Source organism: Rhinolophus ferrumequinum, chromosome 16 (assembly GCF_004115265.2).
Source record: "Rhinolophus ferrumequinum isolate MPI-CBG mRhiFer1 chromosome 16, mRhiFer1_v1.p, whole genome shotgun sequence".
Lineage (NCBI taxonomy): Eukaryota > Metazoa > Chordata > Mammalia > Chiroptera > Rhinolophidae > Rhinolophus > Rhinolophus ferrumequinum.
Genome location: NC_046299.1, coordinates 32,261,075 through 32,289,017, shown reverse-complemented (window position 1 = coordinate 32,289,017; position 27,943 = coordinate 32,261,075). Strand labels below are relative to the sequence as shown.

The window sequence follows — 27,943 nt, the reverse complement described above, 5'->3', positions numbered from 1 at the left end:
CTCGCAGGCCGAGTAGCTGAATCAAAGCCGCCCTCCCCAACCCCGGCGTTCCCCGGCTTCCTCCCCTCCCAACCGGCCCCGGGGCGTATCTTTAAATCTCCTCTGGGGATTCAGAGGAGCCACACACAGGTGCTCAGAGACACTTCTGGACGGAGAGGAAAGAAGTTTGAAAGCCACTTTGCGTGAGCGCCTGGGGCGGGCCCTGGTGAGAAACACCCATCCAGGCTCGGGAGGGGCCTGTCACTCCTCCCGGGGTGGCAGCCCTATTCTGCTGGAAGTTTGAGAGGCTCTTTCACTTCGGAGGATTGCGCCCCAGCCATGTCCAGGATCGGGATTCTCTTGGCTCTGGTGAGTCCCTTCCTGCCTGAATGGGGCTCCTCCGGGCCGACCCGGGGCGGGCGCTGTGGGGCCGGCGGCGCCCGCCCCGGGAGGTGGCGGCCGGGGGATGCCCGCGCTTGGGTCGCTGCACGCGGCGGGCGGAGCTGCGGTCATTGGACAGAATGGCCCCTCCGGGCTGCTAGGACTTTACCTCCGGGCGGGGACTCAGGAAACCGGGCAACTCGCTTTTCTTGAGGCTTGATTCGGAATTCCCACCCTGCCTGGCAGATCGAGCCGCTCCCGGTGCTCTCTGGGGGTGGCTGTGAGCCACGCCGAGAGAGGTGTGGACAGGGACCTGGAAGGTTTGGGGTCGCTGGAGGGACGACAGCCGGGCCAGAGAGAGGAAGGAATCTTCTGGACAAGTCCTTACAAGTCAATCCAAAGGTCCGCTGCTGGGCTGTGGGTGTGTGCGCGCCGGGTAGTGCGCGCTCGCTGGAATTACTATTGCACATTTTCCCGCAGTTCTCAAAAGTAGGGAATAAATCAGCCCGCGACAGCGGTTAAACCTGAAGCTTCGGACCGCACTGTTTGTTTCTCGGGAAAAGTTAGCTTGGTGCTGAATGCGCCTCGGGAGGCTTGTTTACCTTGTTGTCACGACTTAGCAAAAGAAACTTTTTTTTTTTCCTTTCCGGGAATACCTCTCCTTAAAAACTATAAATCACAGTCTCAGTTTGTTTGTTTTGCTGGGGTTTTTTTTCTCCTTTTCTTCCTGCCCTTCATTTTTCTCCTTGGAATCTTTCTTAGTTTGCACTCCTACGATAGTTTCTGAATTCCGGGGCCCGCGGGCACCTCCGCCTCCCGGTGGAGGAGGTGGCACCGCTTTCACAGCGCACGCGCCCTGGTGCACTTGGCCTAGAAGCTTGAGCAGCAGCAACCACCTCGTTTGGAGAGTCCCTGTTTCAGAAAAACCAGCTTGATGATGGCTAATCCAACAGATTTGGCCTCAAGAACGTCATTTGAGTTGCGATGCCTCTGAAAGCCAATGGATTCTTATTTTATTGGGCCCCACCAAAGTTCCAGGCACTGTGATAGGGCTGTTTATAAATGTGATCTCAGTCAATTCTCATGGAAGCTGTGTGGTGAGAAAGATGTCCTCATCTCCATTTTACAGATGGCGAAATGGGATTCTGGAAGTAATTAAGTAATTCAACCGAGATCAGACAGCTAGTAAGTAGCTCTGGGATGTAATTTAGATCTAATTCCAAAGCCCAGTAGTTTGCTGATTGCACTGGATATCCAGACTACATCAACAACGGGAAGGAAAAAAACCAGTAATGACTGGCATCACCTTGATTGGAAAAAAAAAGAAAAATTCTCCCTGGTCCCTTCAGAAATAATATGAAATGTTTGGGCTCCTTTAAAAACTTCCTCAGAGAAAATTTAAGATTCAAAATTGGGAAACCATTTATATAACCTCAGACCTCACTCTTCTCTTCCTCATCGTTAACTACTACATTATTCCAGTGTTACTCACTTTGAAAATCTTAGTTCGTGGGACAGCAATACTAATATGTGTAGCAAAATTATCAAAGCCCAGAGCTATGCTTATTTAACTTTTATACTATACCATCTTTACCAGAGATGTATATTTAAGGCACAAAGGAAACTTTGTTTTTCTGAAAGAATGCATGCACATGCATACAGACACATTCATATATACACATACATTTATATATGAATATGAAATATTTATAATATTATAAATTAAACATAATTTGTTATATTTATATATGATATATGGTCTAGGAAATTAAGATTTATTAAATAAAATTTATAAATGCAGATGAGTATAAGAAGGTAAAAGTCTGACATAACCCTATCACCTAGATAATCATTGTTTACATTTTCTGGTATATTCTCCATTTCTCCCCTCTAACGTGACTCTTAAATTTAGTTACACAGAATCCTGCCTTGCACCCACCACTTGCCCAATATCACGCCTCTTTTCTTGAAGGCGTTTCCACACTGTATGTCACCTTGTGTGTCTTCAGAAAATGCTTGCATTTATGCTCTGCTTCTCTTCCCTTCCTTTTACCATCTTGGAGTTTTCTCTTCCCTGATTTCTGGGTGTTGTTTCCGTGGCAACTACAATAAATAAGTTGTAGTTGAAACATCAAAACAATTAAAGTTGTTTTGTCAAATAAGTTGAAACGTCAAAACAATTCACAAGTGTCTGAAGGAGACAGGAAGAGTCAAACTAACTTTAAAAATATGTGTGAGAAATAGCTATGGGCATTGCTTCTTCTTTCTTTTTTAATAGCACATGGCCTTTACAGATTTTGTCTTGTACTATTTAGGTTAGGCAATTACTAGTTAGCCAGTTTCTGCTCCATTTCTTGAAGCAGTTGTGTCAAAATATAGTTGAGGAAAAAGAGAGGGCATTTGAAAAAGAAACCTAAGAAACATAAAATGGGTTTCAATGTGTTTCTATTTATTTTCATTTTTAACAGGTTTCACTTATATAACAAAGCACATGAAAATTTTTATAAGTAAAATAAAATTATGAAATGTAATTTAAAACATTAACAACCAGGATGGAAAAATAAACATTTATAAATGAAGGCATGATTGCAAAGCAAAAATAAAATTAATATATGAGACCCTCAGGGCCCCCACTACTAGCTATAATTAGAAGAGATGAATGAAAAGTCATCTATTTTGACATCCCTGAAATATAATTACCACCCTTAATGAGATTAATTTAGAAAAAGAAGTTTAATCTCTTGCACTGAGTTTAGAGATAGGAAAAGGTAAATAGAGAAACAGAACCAATATTTAGATGCTTTTTCTTAGTAAATCTCTTTGGGACACTAGCCAAGCAATTTCCTTCGAAATAGTTTTTATAGTGAAAGAGTCAGTATTTTAAAAGAATCTCTCTGAAGGCTACTAGGACGCTTTAGGGAAGCCATATCACTATACCACAACTGCCAGTTGGAGAGAATAACTGTTTTCTAAGAAATGATAAAAAACCTGAGTAAGGGAATCCCCCACTTGAAAACCCCTTATGAGTTAAATACCTTTTCATAAATTGTCTTGGGTCCCAAAAGTCCCTTAATGAGCACATGTTTTGTAATAGGAAGTAAGGACTATTTACTTATGGTGAAAAATAACAAAAGGGCATAATTTAAAACTTGATCCACATAATAAGAAGCAAGTTAAACCAAATTTAGAACAGTGACTCCATCTCTTCTTCTTTTGAAATAAGTAAATATAGACAAATTGATCATTGATGGGAAACAAAAAGTAATTCTTAAAAAAAATAAAGTCTCATTATTTTGCCACCTAATACAATCATTTTTTATTTTACTTGTAGCCTCCTAGCCTTGTCTACACATACACATAATTACATATTTATTCAGTGCTATGTATAGTCTACCTTTTGTCACTTTATGTATACACAAATCTTTTTCTTTCCACATAATTTTTATCCTATATATTTTTTGGATGCATTGTAGAGAAGGCATTTATTAAATGAACTTGGATTACTATAATTTCTACCATTTATTATTTTTTTATTAACTACTTATTGTAATTTATTATTATAAAGGAAACATTTCTTAAATATACTAGAATATATATATATATACATATATATATTTACCAATACCTTATAGATATTTAAAAATGTATATATCTTACTGCCAAAAAATTATTGTAGAACCATTGTAAATGCCTTACAAAAACTTTTTTAATCCTAGTAGACTGTTTTTTTACATAAGTGTCTATGGATTTAGGCCTGATTTTCAAAATTGGGCCCACACTGCCCCAGTCTGTGTTTTGGTTAGCCCACATGGCATTGATACATATAGTATATAGTACATATGTATGTATGTATATATGTATGAATTGTATTGTTTTTGCTATGTGTGTGCATCTATTCACAAATGTGCAAAAACAATATTTAACTACATAATAAGTTATTTTCATTTCCTGGAAGACCCTTGCTTTAAAAAGAAAAATGAAGTGTCTTTAGCTTTTTGTCTAGTTGGATTCCTAACACCAATTAAGTATCTTTGATTCAGTCTTAAACAGGAACAAATAATTCAATTTACTGGCCTACCTTATTTTCTTTGAAGTGAGAGTACAAGTAGTGAAGCCCAAATTAGAACGAAGTGGATCATTGTAGATTGGGAACTTCACCTTCCCCGAAAGGAAATGAACTAGTTCTCCCCTTGGATCACAGCTCCCTTCTTGATTTGGAGTGAACTTTTGTGTAACCAAGCCAGCTCCTGCCTGTGGGCCTTTAGAAACAGCAATCACAGCTATATCGGACAACTGGTACGAGTTCCACTAAGTGGGGATGATCGTGAATTTAGTATGAAGTTATGAATTTTGAGCAAAACAATCTTGTAAATTAGCAAATCTTACTACAAATTCAACTGGCAGATATACTCAGTCCTGCAAGGCAAGCAAGATCACTGTAGGTTTTGTAAAGCTGCGAACTGGGATAAACTGGCAAAATTACAATCAACTTGGCATTGGATTCATTAAGGACAGGCTGTCCTTTAGTCAACTTATGCAGCATTATAACATTACAACCCAGAACATAGAACCTCTGTGTTCTGGGAGGCCATAAAAATATAAGATATGAGAAACATCAATACTTTTGATTTTTGAGGGCAAAGATGTGAGAGAGAGAGAGAGAGAGAGAGAGAGAGAGAGAGAGAGAGAGAGGATGAGATGGAGAATCAACTTAGTGCAGGTAGGTTAAAGCTCTTGCCCTTTGCTGAAAATTGAGCTTTTGTTGTTAGTCATCCTCACAAAAGTTTCCCTGATCTTAGTAGACTGTTTTTTCACATGAGTGTAGAATTTAAGCCTAATTTCCAAAAATTTAAAACACAGGGCAGACTGTTTTGTTTGGCCTGTATGGTATTGACACATATGTATGTATGTGTATATATGTATTTTTAACATTAGGTGCCACCATTTAAATGTTGGAGGATTTTGTTTTCTCTTAAAAAACGGAAGATCTGGGCCCACATGCCACATGGCCACCACTTCCCTGACCAAGATGGCTGCCCCTTTCTTCCAGGAAGACCTTGCCACTTCGACAAGTCCCTCCTACTCTAAGTTTTCTATTCCACCTGAATGTTTTACACCTGTTACCACTGTGGCTCCTGTGGGCATGAGGATTCTGATTTAGGATTTCGTAGTCCTCCCATTATCCATTTCCTCCACCAAAGATGACTTCTTTTCCGGCGTACTTTTGGAAGGATCATTATTTCACCATGAAAAATCAAATTCTGATTTGCAAGTGCAAAACACAGATGCTTTTAGTTTATAAAGCTCTTTTTTTTTTATCTTCTCACATTTAAATGTGGTAGCTTGCTAACCACCGATTTTGCTTTCTCTAGCCCAGTTGTTCTCCAACTGTGGAGAGCATCAAAATAACTGGGGTACTTGTTAAAGACAATCACAAAGAGAGCCTCATTCTCAGAGATTCTGATTCTTTAGGTCTGTGGTACAACTTAAGCATTTTTTGTTTTACTGCCACACTACCTGATTCTGATAGCTGTCAGGGTTTTGAGAACTATTTTTCGAATGCTAGCACTAAACTCAAAATCTAATTCCACATGGAAATTTCTAGATTCCCTCGTTTTATGTATTGCTTGATCAGTCAGGTGTCTATCCAGTCACTTCCTCCCACTGCCTCAACTGTCTCTTTCCTGGTCTTCCCAGAAACTAAATTTGAGAAAAAAAGAAGACATTACTGGAATAAGAAAAAATAAGAAAGAATGAAATCTTCACTGATCTCTTTCATGTAGAATATTTTATTCATTTTTATTTGTTTTTTCAATAATGTACCTACTATAGAATGTCATTACTATTTCCTTATTTTTTTACACAAATATATTAGAGATGCATTATATAATTAGAAATGGTGAACAATTAGTGGTCTTTTTAGCATTTTATTTTCCTTGAGTGTTGATAAGCAACTAAAAGTCTAAAAAGCAAGCGAGCAGAATTAGTTGAATTTAATGGCTTGCTCCATTTGTGTCCTCGGCAACAGATGACAGTGAAGTTTCAACCCACGTAGTGGGGCCTGTAAGGCTGGAAAGAAACAGTTCAGGTTCCTGTCAGGCCCTGATGATTCCAGTTCTAAGAACCATTTGAAACCTCTAGTCTATTTAAACTCAGCGATCGTGCAAGGTGAGAAATCCTTGTACTCAGTTATGAGAGATCCCAAGTGCATATGTACCTTCAAATCTAGAATCTGAGGGAATCAAAAGGCTGTACTTTGGTCCTTGTATTCATTTCCTAGGGCTGCTGTAACAAAATACCACAGACTGGGTGGCTTAAACAACAGAAATTAATTTTCTCACAGTTCTGGGGGCTGGAAGTCTGCAGTCAAGTTTTGGCAAGGTTGGATCTTCTAAGGGCCATGAGGGAAGGATCTGTTCCAAGCCTCTCTCGTCTCGTAAAAGGCCTTCTCCCTATGTCGTCTTCACACTATCTTCCCTTTGTGTCTGTGATCAAATTTCCTCTTCTTTCTTATAGGGACACTAGCCATATTGAGCTAGGACATACCCTATGGACATTTATCTGAATTACCTCTTTAAAGACCTCATCTAAACATGGTGACTTTCTGGGGTACTGGGGGTTAGGACTTCAACTTAAGAATTTGGAGGTGTGGGAGAGAAGATTCAGCTCATCAGAGAGCCCTGAATCTATTGAGTTAGCAGTGTGCCGTGGACAAGTCACTCTACCAGTTTGGGGCATAGCTTCCTCTGTCAGATAAGGTGCTGGGGTTGGGTCATCCCTAAAGCTTTTTCTGCTTTAAAATTTTAAATACAATGAGATACCAAATTTCAGGTTATCTGATCTTAGGAATTAGCTGGAGGCTGCTGGTGTCAACACTAAAAAAAATTTCTCACTTTCTGTTTCTACCATTCTCCCAAGTGCCCCATTGCCTTTTGTTACCTCTTAGATGAAATCTGAGAGAGGATTTGCATGGTGGAGGGAATGAGGAATCTTCCCTAGAACCCCATAATCCATCTCTTCTCATTAATCTGTTTGAAATTCAGAGCGAGGGGTTAAAAATATCCACTTTCAATTTGAGATATCTAACTTTTAAATCACTCTATTAACATGCATTTTAAAATGATTATTTAACTCAGTGTTTTATTTTATTATACTTGTATATTGGGATAAATATTACTCTTGTATTATAAGGTACAGTTTTAAAAACACTGGGTTAAATTACAAAATGATATTCCTGATCTTTTAAAATAAACTTTCTAGAACTTATACATACCCTGTTTCCCCTAAAATAAGACCTAGCCGAACAATCAGCTCTAATGTGTCTTTTGGAGCAAAAATTAATATAAGACCCAGTCTTATTTTACTATGACACTATATTTTACTACTATTTACTATATTTTACTACAAGACTGGGTATAATATAGTATAATGTAATATAATACCCGGTTTTATATTAATTTTTGCTCCAAACTATGCATGAGAGCTGATTGTCCGGGTAGGTCTTATTTTCAGGAAGACGGTATAAATGAATGTCTTCCCCCCACTCCAGAGTGGTCTCTACGGGTGACTAAACAATACAGTAGTCCCTGTTTTCTTCAGTTTCAGTTACCGCAGCCAGCCACGGTCCAAAAATATTAAATGGAAAATTCCAGAAATAAACAATACATAAGTTTTAAATTGAATGCTGTTCTGGATAGTGTGATGAAATCTTGTACCATCCCATTCCAATTCACCCAGGACATGAATCATCCCTTTGGCCAGCATATGCTACCTTCCTGTTAGTCACTTGGTAGTCATCTTGATTTTCCGATAGACTGTCAAGTAACCGTTATTTTACTTAATAATGCCCCCAAAGCACAGAAGTAGCCAAATGATATGTCAAAATGTCCACATCATTCATCTTACTTCATCCCATCACACAGACATTGTATCATCTCACATCATCACAGAAAAAGGGTGAGACCAGTACAACAAAATATTCTGAGAGAGACCACATTCATATGATTTTTATTACAGTATATTTTTATAATTGTTTTATTTTACTATTAGTTATTGTTAATTTCTTACTATGCCTAATTTAGAAATTAAACTTTAGCGTAGGTATGTATATATAGGAAAAAGCAGAGTTTATATAGGGTTCTGTACTACTCTCAGTTTTAGGCATCCACTGGGGGTCTTGCAACTTACCCCCTCACATAAAGGGGGACAACTGTACTGCCTTATTCATTTTTTTAGTCAGTTTATTAGCCATACAAGAAAGTCAGTCCATGCACTCTCTAGATGTGTACCAATCGACATTATCCTGAGAACTAGATCTATTTATTCATAGTTCACTAGCACAGTGAGATGCTAAATTATGAGATACTTTTTATTTGTTTTTGTGTTTAATCATCTCACTGACAGCTCAGAAATTCAAGCGTTGCATTCTCTCCGTAAGAATCTATCAAGGTGTGCTGCATAAGGCATCTTTCTCTTTTAAATATTCCTTAAGAAAATAAACCAAGATTTAATCAGGGAGACCACTGCGAACTATAGTTACCAGTTTGTGGGGACATATAACCAAGCTTTCAGTTACATAAATTAAGTTCATTTAGTGTGACACATCTCTTCATACAGTTTTACTTTAAAAATAAAACAAAATTCCCTCATCATCAAACAACTCTGCCATTATGACTGGTGATATACTTCGTCTCAGTTGACCAAAGGGAAATAAAATCACCCTGATACCACTAGTTTAAGAAAATACATACAACTAAAGGTGACTGTTTATAATGTTTGATTTAGTAAAATTATAGGACTACTACAGAAACCGAGAAGAGCAAAAGATAGAAAATGTATACAAAGGAGTAAATGCTAATAATTCAAAGATTTAGAATATTTTCCACCTTCCAATTACTAGGTTGCTATTATAGATTCACTACTGTTATCCAGATTTTCTAATCTTATTGAAAAAGAATAGCACAAATGATAGATAAATCAATAAATTTAGGTTTAACACAGTCTTGCTACCTCTAAAGTTGTCCCTTTTGATTTTTGTATTACACAACTAACACGTATCCGTTGTAGGAAAAAAGAGATGAGTTAAGCAAAAATATAAATAAATAAAAATGTCACTCATAGTTTTGCCAACCAGATATAAATACTGTTAATATTTTGTTGTGTTAAAAATAATGTCCTGCTGAAACATTTTTTTCTTGAAATGCCCTCCTTTTATTCTCCTTCTTTCTGTTTTCTTAATCCCTGACCTTCTAGGACTGAACCGTCTGTATCCCCATGATACTCCCTGATCAACAGAGCATTTTTCTGCCATATCTGAGCACAATGGCTGTATTGAATAAACTCCTTTCTGGGCTTTGGTTAGAAATAAAACCCTCTTCCCCATGATTACTGTAGAGCTTGTAGTCAGAGTGAACCTTTGCAGTCAGTTTGCAGGCTGTGCTCAGTAGTGAAAAATCTCACCGTTCCAGGCATCTGTTTGCTCCTTCTTGCCATCTGAAGGGCTGCTGGGCCCCTCCCCCACCACTGCTTTTAAAATTCATTTTCCTGTTTGCTTTGAATTTCACTAAGAACAGAATATAGGTGATTTTTTTTTTCCCACTTCTTTTTCAAATCCTAGCTCATCTCTCGCAGCCAATTGCTTCACTGATTTTTTGGAATAATCCTAAATGGGAGTTTCCTGTTTTCCCAGTAGTTGTTTAATTCAATCACTGAGATGTTACTTTATTTGTAACTGCCATGTTAGATCTTGAGTGTGTACAGTTCCTGGAAAGTGGGGGGGTGGTCATCTATTTCTAGGTCTGGCCATGCCTGCTGCATGTCTTCTATTTAGTAACCTGGTTGGCTATGAAAAGTGATTTATCATGATGCAAAGAATTAATGAATATTCAATTGTTCTCTCTGTTTCTCATCATCTCATACAAGGGACAAACTCTCACGTAGCCCTGTTTCTGAGTGTTTCAAATGGAGCAAATGCAAAGATTCTAATGTAGGAGGATTTCCGGTTCCTAATTATTTGTGCATTTCAGATCCCCACCCCTGCAAGAGACTACACTCAGTGAGCACCATGGCTGTTCTCAGATGATTAGCATACACACTGGTTGGAGGGAAGCTCTGCTTTTTCTCAAGCTACAGACCAAGGCTGGGCTGTTCTGCCTTCTTGCCAGCCAGAAGCCCAGCCTCGAAGGTCCTGCTACAGTTTTCTCAGACTAGAGGGCTTGGGGATGACTTCTGGTTTTTAGAGAATTCCTAGCAGATCCACCCACACATATACAGACACATACACACACACCACCCCCAACATGCATTGGCTTTGAAGGTCCATTGTATAACTAACACTCAGGCTTCTTGCCAACCATTGTCTGAAAACAAACTGAGTTGTTTGCGTACCTAAATGTAGGAAAAGTAATTAGTAAATTAATTTACCAATCTGAAACAGAACCCAGGTTTGGGACAAAAGTACCAAGTCCTCCCTTAGCTACTCCTAATTGTGGGTTCTTGGACAAATCAGTTCATATACTCTGACCAACTTCCTCAACTATAAAATAAGATAGTATTAATTCTCATGCAAAGGTTTACTGTAACTTCCACAAAGTGATATATGTGAATGAGCTTTGTAAAAGGCCAGGCAAATGTCATGAGGAAATGGGCAAATGACCCTGTAGGAACTGTTGCTCTTCCTTAACATTTTTTTCATGAATGATTCAGAAGGAGAGAGAGAAGCAAATTTTCTGATTTGCAGAAAATCCTGTAGATACTGAAAAACTCAAGGAGCTCCATTTGAAAATCTGTCTTAGAAGCTGAACAAATACCAGGATTCTAGGAGATCACAGCATGTATGGTTATGGTTGGCCATATGATCCCACAATGGCATCCACCGTTAAAATCTTAATTACCTGTGTGGTTCAGGAGACATTAATCTCTATTTATGTTAATAGCAAGCTGCTAATGATGTTTTTGCTGACTTTAGATACTTTCACACTTGGCCAAGCCAAGTTCCTCTAGGTGTGACCTGTCTGGGAAGGCCTTCCCGGATATTCATTCACATAGCTACCACCTGTACTTCCATCAGGTCACTGCCCAAATGGCCTTTCCAGATCATTCTTTCTACAACAGCAGTGCCCCACCCCTCATACTCTCCATGACTTCAAACTTGCTTTATTTCTGTAAATAGCACTTACCCTCTCTGACATATTGCATATTTCTTTGTTTATTTATCATCTCCCCCTATGTGATGCTAATTTTATGTATCAATGTGACTGGACCATGGTGCCCAGAACATTATTCTGGATGTTTCTGTGAAGTGTTTTGTTTTTTTATAAGATTAACATTTAAATTGGTAGACTTGAGTAAAGTAGATTACTCTCCGTAATGTGGGGTGGGCCTCATCAAATCAGTAAAGGCATTAATAGAACAACTGAAGAAGGAATTCCTTCTTCCCCCAAGGAATTCTGCCTCCAGACTGCCCTTGGATTAGAACTGTAACTTTTGAGTGACTCCCCAGCTTGCATGCCTACCCCATCTGATTTTGCACTTGCCAAGCCTCCACTGTTGCATGAGCCAATTCTTTAAAATCAATCTCTCTTTCTCTCTTCACACACACACACACACACACACACACACACACACACACACACATGCTATATTGGTCCTGTTTCTATGGAGAGCCCTAACTAATGCATTTCACTTACATATAAAGTCTGCAAATGCAGAGTCTTTATGTTTGTGGCTCTATTCTAAGGCATCTGTTTGTCACATAGTACTTAACTTTTAAATTGGTACTTAACAAAGTATTTGTTCAATTAATTAATTGCTTAATGGAGTAGCTAATATTATTCCCAGCAGAATAAGCAATGGAGGTTTCTCTGCCTTTTAAATCTCTGTTATGACAGAGATTTACAATTATTCTTCTTCCTCATTTTTTTTCCATTTGGTTATCATTTGCCTTCATTTATCCCTATTTCAAAGCTTTGATTTAACTTATTTTCTGGCCTTTTCAAAATGTTTTCTGTAAAACATTTTTGATCATTTAGTTCTTTGTGGGTTTCCTGCCTTGTCACAGTCAATATGCCCCCGTTTCTGCCAGGAAGGTTTGGGTTAAATCTTTGCATACTGCAATCTTGAGTTAATGCAAAATTTTTAAAAAATACAAGCTATATGTAGCACTGCTTACATCTCATCATGTAATAGTCACAGCATGCTCCTCAGAACCATCTTTCTTTTTAAATTCTTGATATAATTCTTTGATGCTGAGCTAAATAAGAAATGTTTTCAGAAATCCAACTCCGTGAAGCAGGTGTGAGTAAAATGACATGAGGTTGGTGCTGGTATCTGAGTGTCTCGGCCACGATATTTGTGTCTCTTCTCTGTTCCGGGTTTCACATTTCTCAAATTCTGAATGTATTTTGGACCGTGGATTTTGATTTTCAATAAAAAACTTCAAAATAAAAACAAAGTGAATTAGAAAGTACATTTCTTTTGGACAGCTTCAGAAAGTGGAGTATATGCACAGGTTTTCAGAAATAGCACTAAGGTAACAATCCATAAATGTAATATGTGCTACTCCCTTGAGCACTAGAGACAAAAATTAAATACTAGGAAACTCGAGAAAAGAATCAACTAGAAATTACCCCAAATGCTTTCAAACATTTTGAGGTGCTCATTTTTCTAAGGAACTCTTGTCTATAACTGACTAAAATAAATTTAACACAATGTCACTTAGACTTATGTGCTTTTATCTCCAGAAGTAAGGAACCAAAAATAGATTAAAGATTGGTTCTCTATTAAGTGAAGTTCATTTTTTCTGAGTAAAGGTGAGGGAAATCTTATTGGATTTATTGTATGATTGGATAACCAGGAAGGATTCATCAAAACTGTTGCTGCTATGGCTACCTATAAGAAGGGAAGAAATAGAACACGCTGTTGTTTTGAAATGTCGTGTTTTTTTCCTATTCCATTAAGTTGCCCCTCACTGGAACTTTATGATAATAATAATAATTAATAATACCACATACTGGGCATCTATTTATTATGAGCCTTGAATTGAACTAAGATCTTTCAGTGCATTATACCATTTGATTATCACAACAAACCTGTGGAGAGGAGATTATTTCTACCTTATAGATAAAGAAAGGAAGACTCAGAATTTAAGTGACTTTATCCACAGTCATGGGGGTAGTAAATGGGAGCCAGTGTTCGCTTCTGAGCCTAGAGCCCTGGCTCCTACCATCCATGTTGCTGTTTCTGGGGTAGTTTGGAGAATCCAAGATCTGGACTGTCATTCAATTGGTCTGCTCCTTTTTTAGAGATGAGTGGGCAGGAGGGTGGAGCCCCACATTGATTTTTCCCTGTGCACTGTGGCAAATAGAGTCGTTTCGGGCAGCTTATCCTTGCTTACCAAGTAGCTTAGTTCAGAAGTCAATAACATTTTCTTCATGCTTTTCTTTTGCAGATACTTACCTTTATTGCTAGACTATTGTCTAACGGTGACAACGCCCAAGTGACTGCTGTCAGCCCTGAGGTGTTGAAATTGCATAAGAACATTACTAAAAGGGAATCTGAGTGCCCGAAAGGCCAACACCTTGAGGGCGAATTCTGCTGTCAGCCCTGTCCTCCTGGTATGTTACACAATCCATCCAGCAATTAGAGTGAAAATCAGGGTGAGGAGTAGCGTGTAGTAACAATGAAGGAAATAGTTTTACAGTGTTTGGTTGTCCTGCATAGTAGCATTAATGAGGGCGGAAAAAAACTATGAAATTATTTTTCCAAGACCAGTTTATCACACTTGTTTGATGTGGGCATAAATGAATATAATTTACAAATGATATATACCGATGAAAATGAGAGGATTTATCTATTAGTTCCATTTTTCAGTAACAAAAGAAGATTCATTTGTGGATATTATAGCTTATCACATCAGAACTGATTAGACTATGTCATAATAAATGAGGCACTCTGAAAGCAAGTCTCTCAGTACTTCCCCTCAATCAGAGGCACAGAAGCCTGCAAAATACATTTGCATTTTGCAGCTTAATAACTAGCTGAGCTAGAAAAATAACAGACAAAAACCAACAGTTTTTTTAAAATCAGTATTTTGAAATGCAAACCAGTTTCAGATCGGAAATCCTTCGAGTAGGAACCTAAGCAAAATGTGATTGTGCAAAGTTTTTTTCAACATGGAGTAAGCTGACTACTGTTTTGTACAGATCTGAATCTCTTTCTGCTGCATTGTGAAGTAAGACAGGAAGATAAAGGAAAACAACACATGGGTGTATGCAATAGATTACTAGAACCATAAAGGATTGGATTGGAGGAGGGTTTCATGGTCCACCTCCCAAGTTCTCAGCACTCAAGCTGCTAAACAGACATTGAGTCCTGTTTATGAAAAGATTCTGCCATTCTCCCTTGGCCTTCTGTCCAGGTTTTAATAACCCTTATGGAAAAATCTTCCTTATAATCCAACCCTTTTATACTTCAGCCCATTTACACTTACTCTTCTCCAAATAGGAATAAAGAATGGCTTTCTGACTTTTTATAACTTGCTAAACACAATCAATTTGTCCTGTGGATTCAGATCTTTACTCATATTTTTCAAACCTAAAATGTAAATTAAAACAAAGATGATATGCTTTACATATCAAACTGTCAAGGATTTTGTCTGTTTGCTTTTTTTGTTTTGCTTCATTTTACAGTCATTTAAGGAGCAATCTCAGTCCTGTGAGTTTGTGAGATAAGAACTTTCATATACCGCTATTTCTTTTTAAGAAAGAAATTTGGATATGTGGGTCAAAAACTTGAAAATGTTTTTACCTACTGATACAGTAATCAATTCATAGGAAAATGTCTTAAGAAAATAGTCAAAATAAAGGAAACTACTGTACATGTGACATTTCATTATGATACCCAATGATGTGGAATTAGGTAAATTTCGGAGTACTCAAAGGCTGGAATATTATGTTCAATCAAAGTCTTGTTTTCTGATATATTTCCAGTATAATCCTCAATGTACAAAAATTCCCTTATGGGATTACTAACTGATCTGCTAGCTGAATTAATTGATTCTCTCTGCTCCATCTCTAAAATAGCCTGGATGGCGCCCAACAAATGCTGAACACTTTCCACGTCTTTTCCCTCTTGTTAAATTTTAGGCTTATCAGTATTCAAACGGCTTCCAAATCTGTTTATTCTTATTGGTGTTATGATATATTATATAATCCATGGTACATGGATACAGAGAAAAGACAGATTTTATTTCTGTGAAAACTAGTTTGAATGCTTTGGAGAATTTCAGTAAACGTGAGTTTCTAAATTGAGTTGATGAATTAGATGAGGGCAAAATCAATGGGAAAATCACAAAAATCTTGAAAGCCTTTCATACATGTTATTGGTGTCTTTAAGTTCTCTTTCCATCAAAAAGGAAAGAAGGAGGGAGGGAGGGAGGGAGGAAGGAAAGGTGTGTGTGTGGGAGAGAGAAAGAAAGGGAAGGGGGAAAGGTGATGTATTTTGGATGTGACTGAAGTGAGAAAGAATCTGGAATTCTAATAACTTGGTTCTACATTACAAGATTGGCAACTAATTATATAGCTATACTTCATAAATTGAAATAAAATAGTTATAGTATTTTTTCAGCTATTTGCTATGTAAACTGACGTTTTTGATTAACTGACCAAAAAAGTCCTTACCACATCACTATATCCAATAAGAACAATTTTACAATGTACTGCATGTATCATATATACAAACACCTGTACTTATTACATATACATATACTCACATGTATATATGTGCATATTGGTATGCATAAGAGTACACCTGAATGATAACAATGAATAATAACAAAATGACAACAATGAGTACTTGATGTATAGGTGCTATTTATACTTTCCTGCCTTTTCCAAATTTTCTACAATGAGCATAGTACTATGATACTCAAAAAAAAACGTATTTTAAAATCTTTCATTTTCATGAAAATAACCGCTCATTCTTTATATTTTGATAAAGTTTGGTTGTGTATGCTGGAAGAACAAAAGAACCTGTGATTTCTTGTATCCCTGTCATGCTGCAGGCATTGTACGAGGCACGTTCTGCCAGATATTTCATTAAAGAGGCCAATTCGTTTAGAAACCAGGATAAGGCCACTGGCAAGCAAATAAAATTGTACTTTGGCTTGGTTTTATTTAAATCTTGCCACAATGTTATAGAGCCATAATGCACACTGTATTTGAATTAGATTCTAGGTTTCCATGGGTTGCTTATTTTTTTCTATTGATGGAATATTGTCTTTGATTACTAAAATATCATATATGTTTAAATACATTTGATTATGTAATAAGTATTTTGTTTTATCAAAAAGAATCCTCCGAGGTTATTAAGAAGGTCACGTACCTAGGAAAGACAGCACAAATTATTTTTTGCTGTACATGCGAGTGAGGCAGATTAGACTTTGCCTATTCTTAATTAGTTATACCATTAACAATTAGAGTGACTAATCATGCTTTTTTCTTAGATTTCCTTTTATATTTTCTCTTTCTTCTTCACTCTCTGTCCCTATGCCCTAATCTATTGTGTCCCAAAGCACTTATCACCACTTGACATCATGCATTTGTTTGTGTGGGTGTTGCCCTGCTTCCATCCTGAGAATATGAAGTCCTTGAAGTCTTATTCCCTGCAATACCTCCAGCTCCTAGAAAATTCCTGGCACACAATAGGCATTTAATAAATACTTGTTAAATAAAGGAATTTTCCAGGAGAAGACATTGTTGTATAATGTCTACTAATAGCAATATCATGACTCACTTTATTTTTAAAGTAAATGAAAGCAACTGTGAATATGTTTTAAAATTGTGCATATTAAGAAACCTGGTAATAAATTTTTTAAATAAATATGTTCATGCCTGCCCATCAAAATGTACTCTGACCCTTAGTGGTAAAGGAATAGAAATAAAGAGGAGGGAAAAGGGACTGTGAGTGCTTATGAGGCAGGTCCTGTGCAGTTCTGGTAGCAATGCAAGAGAAGTATTATCTCCATCCTATGGGTGAAGAAATGTAAGCCTGGAGAGATTAAGCATTTTGTTAAAGATCATGGGGCTACTAAAGATTTGACCGAGGTCATTAGAACTTCAAATGTTCTTTTCCTTATACTATACTATCTCTTAGGATCTGTGGACTTTGGAAAATAAAATAAGAAGCCAGAACAAGGTGAATTCTTTAGGTCATCTCAGTGGCTAGTGGTAGCCATCTCCACCATGAATATATAGCTACCAGCTTCTTCCCTCTCCCCCAAGAAGTTGGTAAAGGCATTTTTTCCAGTGCATTTGGTCATTCTAGCTTCTTTTGTTTTCTTTCACGTCTTCCTATTGTTAATCATCCTATTTCTGTAGACCTATTCCTTCAGTCACTTTCTTAGATTTTGTCTCGGGAAACTTTCTGTCTCTTGACATGATTTTTCCAATAATCTTCTCCCCTATTGTTTTCATAGATCATTAGCCGAATCCTCCCTGTTTTAGCAGTGTTTTATTGCCATCCCTGTATAGGTCCCATGCTGTTGTATGACCACCTTTTGTTCAAACACTTGCTCCATTTTTAACTTGGCAGGCACACGGAAAGCTACTGACTGCACAACTGAGGGGGGTAAACTAGTCTGCGAGCCCTGCACGGAAGGGGAGGAGTACACAGACAGCGAACATTATTCTTCTGAATGCAGAAGATGTTCACATTGTGATGAAGGACACGGTAAGTGTCTTAAAAGACAATTGAAAGAGACCAATCATGGTACTCCCTGTAGAACCATTTACAATACAATTTGAAATTGGGGCCTACTGAGGTGCTATACTGGCATACAGAAAGGGACAGGATGGGGCTGACTGGGGTGAAGCAACACCAGCTAATGAACTAATCGCTGGTCTAGACATTTATGGGTCACGTGTAGGCAATTTTCCCAGAGGTAGGAGACTAACTAACTATGAACCCTATGAACCGCGTTCATCAGCTCCAATCAAAACTGCAGAATTTTTTTCTGCCTTGATTTATGCTTGCATAATGGCTCTTGTTCATGGCCAGAAAGAGCTCAGAAACCTTCAGATCCAAGGACAAAGGATCTCGAGAGGTGGATGGAATGCTTCACCTTCTTTGGGGATCTGGTTTGTCCTGAGTATTCCAATTGGGGCCCTGAATTTTCATGGATATCCCAACCTATTTGGAAGGCCCAGATGAAAATATAACCAAAGTACTCCCAGTTTTGTTTGACATCAAGAAATCTCTGATATAAGCTTTTCCTTCTCCCTATTCAGGCTCGAAAGCAATGTTTCTCAACCGTGGCTGCACATTAGAATCACATGTGGAACAATGAAAAATGCTAACGTTCAGGTTCCACCTAGGAGCAATTAAATCAGAATCTCTAAGTGAGGGCTTTGACATTGGTCTGATTGACGAGGTCCAGGGTAGGCCCTGACGATCTGCATTTCTAACACGTTCCCAGGTGATGTTGATGCTGCTGGTCCACAAGCCACACTAGTAGCCAGGTGTTAGACTCTAGGAGCAGGGGAGCCATTTAAGCAAAGGTGGGGTTGCCTTGGTTGCTAGATTGTCTGTCCCCTGAAAACTCTGCTAAATGATTTCAACCATTTCAACTTAGAGTTGCCTGTTTTGCATTTAAACACTAGTTGTGTTGCTAAAGGCGTGTTGGTGCGGCTGCTGATAAAGAGCAGTGGATCTCAAATTCTAAACAGCTCCTTCCCATTATTTTCATAGTCCATTTATAACTAGCTGCTGTAACTAATAGTCTGCACATTGCTTTTCTAGGCTTCGAAGTGGAAAAAAACTGTACCAAGACCCAGAATACCCAGTGCAGATGTAAATCAAACTTTTTTTGTGACAGCCCTCCATGCGAACACTGTAACCCTTGCATGAGGTACGTTTTAATCTTTTTCTCATTAAAACACCTTGAGAGACAATGTTTTCCTAGGGAGAAGCAACACAGGCTGAGAGTCAAGAATTTGGGTTCTAGTCTTACTTTGCCTTTAAACCACTAGATAACCATTTGTTCACTCAGACATCCAGTCTCCAAACATGTATTGAATACGTCCTGTGTGCTTGACACCGCTGGCTGTTTAAACTAACAGTATGAGCAAGACTGGCATCAGCGCTCTCAGGCTAGAGGCAGAGTCAAAAAAGGCGTGGTTATTTTGTCAACACCATGTGGCAAGCATCAGAAGAGATGTGTGTGTGTCTAGGGGGTTATGAGTTACATAGGAGACCTTTCACCCTGCCTGAGAGATGCAGTGAAGATACAACGCATGGCTTGAGTCGTGAAGGAAGGCGTACATGGCTTTAAAGGACATTTCAGTCAGGGAAACAGCAGCTGCAAAGAGACAGAAGAAACTCTGGAGAACAAGGTACCTCGCTGGAGTGTAGGAAAGACTGACAAGGAGCCAGAGCCGGATCATGAAGGGCCTTGTCTTTCATGCTCAAGAGCTTGGATTTGACCCAAAGATAGAAAACCCGATCGTGCATCTCGCTTTTCTGCTGATTAACTGAGGGAGTCTGAGCAGATCACTTAACCTCTCTGAGCTTCAGTCTCCTTTCTCACTAGGATGCAGGTAATAGTCACTTGTCCTAGCAGCCTCGTTTCTGTGAAAGTCAGATTGGGTAACATGTGTTATAAAGATAGTGTTTGTTTTGTAAGGCATTGTTTTGAATACATGTAAATATAATTAAGATTACATTAATGTGCCTCTCTTTAAACTTGTAATTCAGCTTAGGACACATTTGGGAGTTCACCTAATAGGCTTGAAAAGTAGGGGCGTGATGCCTTATGTCTCTTATTTACTGGAAAAAATTAAGGTATGTGCACTTCACCTACCTTCGTCTTTCTAGCCCCGAGTATCTGAGAAAGCCCTCACCAGGATGCTAAGTAGGGACTGGAGGAGAGAGACAAACTTAAATCAAACAAGTAGTGCTGAATACTTCCTAATCTTGATTTAACTTTCTTCTCACCATAACCCCTTTAAGCAGATAATATTATCTCCTGGTTATTGGTGAGAAAACAGACTCATGGTGGTTAAGTGACTTGCTCAAACTCACCTAGTTAGATCATGGGCGGAGCTAAGCTGTAATTCAAACAATTGGACCGTCAGTGTTTGGCTGTCTGAAGAAAACCCACAGGAACCTCTTGAGTGTCCTCATCACAACTTGATGCTAAAAGGTGAAACCTCTAAGGAGGCTCCCTAGGTAGCATCATGGCTGTTGTCTGGCCATTTTACTGTTCTATGAGACTGCTTTGAAGTTGGTTTTAGCAGTTTATGATTGTCTCCAAGTTTTTTAAGAGTACAGTTTATTACCAATTTTAAGTTTATTTGGGGGTCTATTTCATCCTTTTTCTTATCTGTCAATATTTTATTACCTTTCTTTAACTCTTGGCATTTTGAAACATAGTCATTCTTTATTCATCCTAACATCCAAATTCTGTTATGAATTTGTACCAGCTTTAGATGCTAATCTAGAAATATTTGAGGGAGTGTGTTTGTCAGAGATGGAAAGATGAATAAAATGGCCCCAGATTTATGATGTGTCATTGAAAATGATCAAGGAAAAAATCCACCAGTTTTTTTCAATGTCCTCTCTATTTTTTTCTAGGTGTGAACATGGAATCATAGAGAACTGCACACCAACCACCAACACCAAATGTGCAGGTTAATATTATTATTTTTTTATTAAATATACTCTCCATTCTCCCATTCCCACAGTAAAATATGAAGAAAAGCTAATCCCTCGGTTTTTTGAGAGTACCTTCTTAATCTTAAAGACTGCTTGTTTTCATATAAAATGTCCAATTTACAGGACCCAGAAAAGAATTGCTGTGGTTGTTGGTCCTGATCCTGATTCCAGCAGTACTAATATCTTTGTGTAAGTTCTTAATTTTTGCTCAAATCGCAGATTGAAATGACTTGGAAAGTACTTGTTCAAAGAAGTCCCCTCTGTCTCCTACCTATAAAAAACATTCTACCAGATAGGTAGCTCTGTTATATTTTTACTTTCTGCCACTAAATGCACACCTGAAAGGTGGCAAGAATAGATGACATCACCCCTCAGCTACTGCTTTGGAGCAACCACTTTGGGGCACTGCGTGGGTAGTCCCAGCCTTCCTATGAACAAGGTTGTTTTCATCCAGGCAGCAGCTGAGTTCACCAAGAATCATAAGTAATCCTTCACTGAGCATCAAGATTGACCCCTGAACTAAGAGAACACAAGAAGCAAAGGCCTTCCTGGGAAAGGTATTGCAGGAGACACTTGATACATTCTTCCCTCTCTGTGCCTCCTCACCCTTGTCTAAATTTCATGATTTTTTGTTATTTCTCCACCGTAATTTAAAATACTGTAGAATACATTTTATACACAGGTTACCTAATAAAGTCAGCAGATAAGCCAAAATTGGGTATAATCATAATTACTCCAGAAAACCCCTTTAAATCATTCATAAAACAAAGGGTGGTGCAGCTTTCAATAACTCTGAAACATTCCATTTTTCCTTGTCTGTTGGAATAAGACTGTGTTTCTCCAGTTCAGCTGAAGATAAAAAGGTCGTCTTGCCTTTAGAGGTTGTTTAGCTAAAAATACAGACTCAATGTTTGAACACTATCACTGTGCTTGGAGACTTATAAATTCCTTTCTTCCATCTCATACTGACTTCAAAGCATATACTCATTGAGTGTGTCTACTTGAGCTATTTGTGAGTGCATGTACTTGAATTTCTGGGCATTAAATGCCACTCCATGGCAAGTTGGTGTCAATTTTCCATATCCTGTGCTTCTGTGCCTTGCAGTAGCCATGCTATCTAGCTCCAAGCTGGTGAGAGGGAATGCAGATGCCCTACAATAAGTCAAAGCCAGCTTCAGGCTAGCCAGTGTGTGGTGACTGTATGTTTCCATGAAATTTTGGCATATCTCTAGAACGCTTGACCTGATGGGGTGGGATTGTCCAAAATCAGGACAATGCTGTGTCTTGGGGTGTTTGGTCACTAAACTTCAATGAATTTCTTTGTTCTCACACTTCTCTTCGTGTGAGACTAGTTTTCACTTGCTTTCTAAGACTGAGACCTGAGTCTGATAGAAATTTATTTGATCTTTTAGTGGTGAAAAGAAAGTGCAGGAAAAATGGCCGTCGTATATTTACACCTTCAAATACTGTAAGTGTTGAAACATGCATCCACTTTCTTAAAAACAGAGAAAGTAGTAATTGAACTTTTTGTTACTTTTATTTTTTTTAAACAAACATTTATTGTGTTTGTGTGTGCATGGGTTAGAAGGCATCAGAAAGGAAATAAGATATGATGCCCAGTTTATAAGTAAGCTCCATACAACAGAAGTTAACAAAGGACCTAAGTAGGAGTGTGCTCAGTGTGAGTTAGAAAAAGGATGTGGCCAAGCTCCGAGCACCACGTTGGTGTTATCCCTACAGAGGATGTGCGAGGCATCCTTTACCAGATGGATTCAGTGTCCAAGCCCAGGCACAGATGTAGCTCTTAAAACACATTACAAAGGCACAGCTCAACTTTCTCCAGCCACTTGTTATCATAGCTCTCACCATATTTTTTTCCAACATGGGATCGAAGCATTTCAAATAACAAAGGATACACTGGGAAGAAAAACCAATGCACACCATAAATAATGACTTTCTTATTTGGGGCCAGGGCTCAGGGAGTTAGGGTTCTTTAAATCATGATGGTACAAAAGAATTTCATTTTAAACCATTTTCTCATGTCAAAAATAAGAATAGTTACAGTAAAGAGTTTTAGAATGACTGTTTTGTTGGTTTTCACTAGTCCACATGAAAAATAATCTCAGCACATTCTGTGAATTCCCTAGGTTCCTTGGCTATGTGAAAAATAAGCCAATATTCCTTAGTTTCTGGCAAGGCTGGACTCTTTCAGAATAAAAATTTGAACGATGAAAGAATCCTTCTTAATCGCTTAGTCTAGTTAGTTTTATGCATCAAGCAACTGACTGTACTCCCTTCAGTAGTAAGGAAGAATTGAAAGATTACATTTAGACTACTCTAAATGTATTTTTATTTTTCTCTTCTCCATCCATATTATTATTTTTTTTCAATTGACAAAACTGAAATATGGATCTAGATTAGGAAAATTATTATTATTTTTTTTAATTAAAGTTTATTGGGGTGACAATGGTTAGTAAAGTTACATAGGCTTCAGGTGTATAATTCTGTAAAACATCATCTATATATATCACATTGTGTGTTCACCACCAAGAGTCAGTTCCATATAGTTGATCCCTTTTACTCTTGTATACCACCTCCCTATCCGTTTATCCCCTGGTACCCACTAAACTATTTCCATCCTTATTTTTTTTTTTATCCAGGAAATGGTCCCAATGAATTTACCAGGTAAGGCTTTTATCATTTTACTTCAATAGAGATGTCTTCCTTAGGACCAACAGGCCAATTTTAGAGTAAAGTAATGTTGCTAATTTCAATGACATATTACAGGGTCTTGCTGTTCCTTGAGCTTATCATCACCATCTTCCTGCTCACCATCAAGTTTATCATGCAGTTTGTTTGAATTTATAACTAATTCCTAGTTAAAAATAAATCAGGTAAGAATAGGACACTGTATTCTGAGGCTTAGGAAAATATTCCTTTATAAACGTTTAGGTATACTATAGAACTCCTGCCTCAGCTGACTTAGAGGTTAATCTGAATTGTAGATTTAGTTATAGGTGTATTTCAATTCTGTAACAACATTCATGATACTACTCAGTTCTCTTCTTTGACCTGTGATTCAGATAAGATGATCATAAACTCCATGCCTGTCTTTTCGGTCATTGAACATCAGATCCATAAGGGATGTTAAAAGTGATCTTTTCCAACCCTTTTATAGAAGAGAAAAAGGAGATACAGGGATGTTATGTATCTTGCTGAGGTCGTCGAGCAAATTACTAGGGACATAGGAGGAGTTAGGTCCAGAACTCAAGATTGTTTCTGTTTTCGTGTTTCCCTATCAGCTCTTTAGATCTCTAGGTTTTACTCAACTACTGTAAGAGGAGAAGTAAACATCGTTTGCAGGCATAGAAATTTCATTTAGAAGAATAAATTTTCAGACACTATTCTCTTTCTTTCAGACATTGACTTGAGTAAATATATTACCAACATTGCTGAGCAAATGACGATAACTCAAGTTAGAGAATTCGTTCGGAAGAATGGTATCAATGAAGCCAAAATCGATGAAATAAAAAATGACAATCTCCAAGACACAGCTGAACAGAAGGTCCAGCTGCTCCGTAATTGGTTTCAACTTCATGGGAAGAAAGACGCATATGACACTTTGATTAAAAGTCTCAGAAGAGCCAATCTTTATGCTCTTGCAGAGAAAATTCAAGATATAGTTCAAAACGACATAAGTGAACATGAAAATACTAACTTCAGAAATGAAAATGAAAGCCAAAGATTGTTCTAAAGTGAAAAACAACTCACTCAGTTCTGAGTATAGACAACCAATAGAAAGAATTAGTGTTTGAATGTTTTTAATAGGGGGAGGCTGTAAATATTGCTTGACTTTTTATTGGATATGTTTTTTCTTTTTTTCATTTATTAGATTTGTGGAGCTAATATAAGTTTCCCATGATTGTGCCTTCAAGGATGTTTGAAATCTACTTCATAAGAACAGACATAATTAAGAATAAATACAGTGGCATGTTAAGTATACAAATAGGAGTGTTTGCAAAGACAAAAGATTGGGATCACACTCTACTATTTATCATGATTCTGTAGCTATGAATGTAATTCATGTATGTGAATACAAAGGTCTATTTACAGGCTAACTGCATCTATGAATCAATAGATGCTATTACCTCTTGTTGCAATGTCACAATTACTGGAAAAATGACTACCTGTAAATTACCTCCCTTGCTCCACGATGATTGTAGACATTTTACCATATTTGTAAACTTTGTTTGCAACTCTGAGAGGAGCATATTCAGGGGAAGCTTACATATAACTCTGAAAGAGGAGTTTAAATGGTTCTACCTCAAAGATCTTTGCATCAATTATTGCATTTAATTGTGAAATATTTCAATTTTGAATTCACACAGAAAATGCAGACTCAATTAAAATGCTTGAATATTTTATATTTGCATGGCATTTTACTTGATCAAAATAATCAATTACTTTCTCAGGTTTCAAAACATTTCAATCAGGAAAGTCGTACTAGAGTATTGCCACCTTTTCATTTTCTCCTTGATGTACATCTCGAAAGCCTCTACACCCCCAAACCTGGAAGTACTGCCTGTGAAACACAATGAGCCACTAAAAACTATTGCTGCTCTTAGAAACTTCTAGCCTGATTTGGAGAGATTTGTTGCTCTGACATAAGGTAGCTTCGTGGCATATTATGAACCTATATCTACCACCAAAGCTGAAAAGGTCGATTCTTATTTTGTCTTGTTCCTCATAAAAAGTTCTCTTGCTACAAATGGAGCAAAGATGAAATCATCAGGTTTTAGGAATTGCTCTTGTTATTTCCTGCAGCTTCTTAGACAAACAAGCCTCTCTCCCCATTGCAACTTCCCTACTTTTACATTTAAACACTTCTGAAATTTTGCATTAATATAAATTTTAATATTTATATTTATATCGATGTAAGCTAAAGATAGTTACAAAGTAGATAGAGCTACCTAAAAAGCCTCCATTAATGGAAGAGTTTTTTTCCTTATGTTTGGAAATATATAGGTAAAAATATTTAATTCAAATCATATTTTTGGTATTTCTGGCTATCTCTTTGTTGGTGGGGCCTTGGCTTTTTTGTTTTATTTTCATTTTCTCTACTACTAAGTGTTACCTATTTATGAGTCTTTAAGGCTTCCTTGGTCTCTCAGGAGGTATTTCCTTTTTAAAGTCTTTTCAGTAGCTACATAATTCCCTTCACAGGCCATTACTGTCAGGAAAATCCCTCCCAAACAACACATTATTATTTATTATGTGAGAATGTATTATGACAGGATTATATGCGGGCACTGGAAATATGGATAAAAAAGTAAATATTTCAAAGGGCAGGTTTTATTCATAAGAAAGCTAAATGGAGATTTTGAAATATTCTTTCCTGCATACTTTCTATTCTAGCTACTTGCTGACTGCTGGACTAGCTCTCTTTTTTCTAAATTGAATTTTAATAATATGTCTTATGTAACCCGTTGTTCCCAAATTGTTGTCATTTTAACATGCAATCAATATAAAAACTATTAATGAGATCGTTTATTTTTTTTTTTTTTCCGTACTAAAATCTTCAACATCTGCTTTGTATTTTAATTACACTTACAAGCACATCTCAGTTTGGGCTGGCCGCATTTCAAATGTTCAGTAGCTACACGTAGCTAGTGGCTAGTGCATTAGATGGTTCAGGTCTGTATCTTTGTTAGGACAGGTTTAGCAGCCTTAACTCTGTGGTGGCCGGTTGAGCCCAGCTACTAAAGTCCAGCACTTCCTGGGTCTGTTCAACCAGGTCTCTTCACTCTGGTTGGTTGGAAAGTCAAGATCGTCCCGTCCCATGTCAACTGTGGGCATTGTTCGGCTTATATTGCCCCGTAGTTGTTTTTTGCCTGGTTCTTGGCATCTTACCTCTCTATGTGCACACAGTATTCAGCCAAAGTCTCCAGAGAACCTCTGTACAGACTCCTGGAGCTCTTTTTCTGCATAGCTTTCATCTTTTCAGTCCACTGTTCTGGAAAGTCTCACAGTCTCCATCTCCTGAACCTCTGCTACACTCAACAAGATGACGGCTATGCTTAGGGTCCCCACCTGTGCCAAGGTCTGGAAGGTGCCTCTGGGCAGAAAGTCTGAGAGCTCATAGGGCTCGTCACATTGGTTTCTCTTCTCTGAAGGGTCACAGTCCGTGCTAACCGATGTCCCATTTTCTAACTGTAGACAGCAGGAGGGCAAGTCTGGCACTAGTTCTTCTTCCTGGCCATAAGCAGAAGTCCTACTTTGCATAGTGAAACCAAGTCAGAGAACATCCCTTGCCCACTGTGCGTTTCCGGCAAGAACTTGACATTCCTTTGAGAGGAGGCACGTTGAGAAAGTCTTTGGACTTGGTGGTATGGCTCTTCCCCTCATAGATTCACCTGAGCGGGACTGCTTCCATGTCAACTATCATAGTCGTGTTCCCAAGTTCGAGGCTTTTAACTAATCATTCTTTCACTCTTTCCCCTCCATTTCATCCTGCAAACAGCAGCCACCATGACCTTTCTAAATGGTAAATTTCATTATGTTGCCTCCTTGCTTAAAGTTCTCCATGGTTTCTCATTGCTCTTGAATAGAGTCTATACTTGATTGACGAGGCCCAGTGAGCCCTGGACATATGTACCTTTCTAGTATCCTTTCTCAATACTTTCCCCTCTTCCGGGCTAAAGCCATGTCAAACCACTTTTTGTTCCTCAAAGCTGCTGTGCTGTTCTTCCTTGCCTCGGGGTTTTTGCTTTCTTGCTTCTTCCCCCCTTTTGCCTCACTACTTCCAATTTATCCCTCAAATCTTGGCTTTAAATGCCATTTCCTACAGGAATTCCACCCTAATATTGTCTAAACC

General features: G+C 38.0%; 1 protein-coding gene across 2 annotated transcripts; it reads left to right on the top strand.

Moving 5' to 3' along the window:
• On the top strand, positions 1-27,942 carry FAS (Fas cell surface death receptor). Of its 2 annotated transcripts, XM_033129687.1 has the most exons (9): positions 5-348; positions 13,808-13,973; positions 17,950-18,087; positions 19,156-19,264; positions 20,989-21,044; positions 21,193-21,258; positions 22,482-22,537; positions 23,730-23,754; positions 24,489-27,942. In XM_033129687.1, the coding sequence occupies exons 1-9, from the start codon at positions 319-321 to the stop codon at positions 24,821-24,823; spliced, it is 981 nt and encodes a 326-aa protein (XP_032985578.1). In that variant the 5' UTR covers positions 5-318; the 3' UTR covers positions 24,824-27,942. The 2 variants fall into 2 exon arrangements, with proteins under 2 accessions (XP_032985579.1, XP_032985578.1); XM_033129688.1 differs by lacking the exon at positions 21,193-21,258 and having other exon boundaries at positions 1-348.
• Position 27,943: the final 1 nt, after the last annotated feature.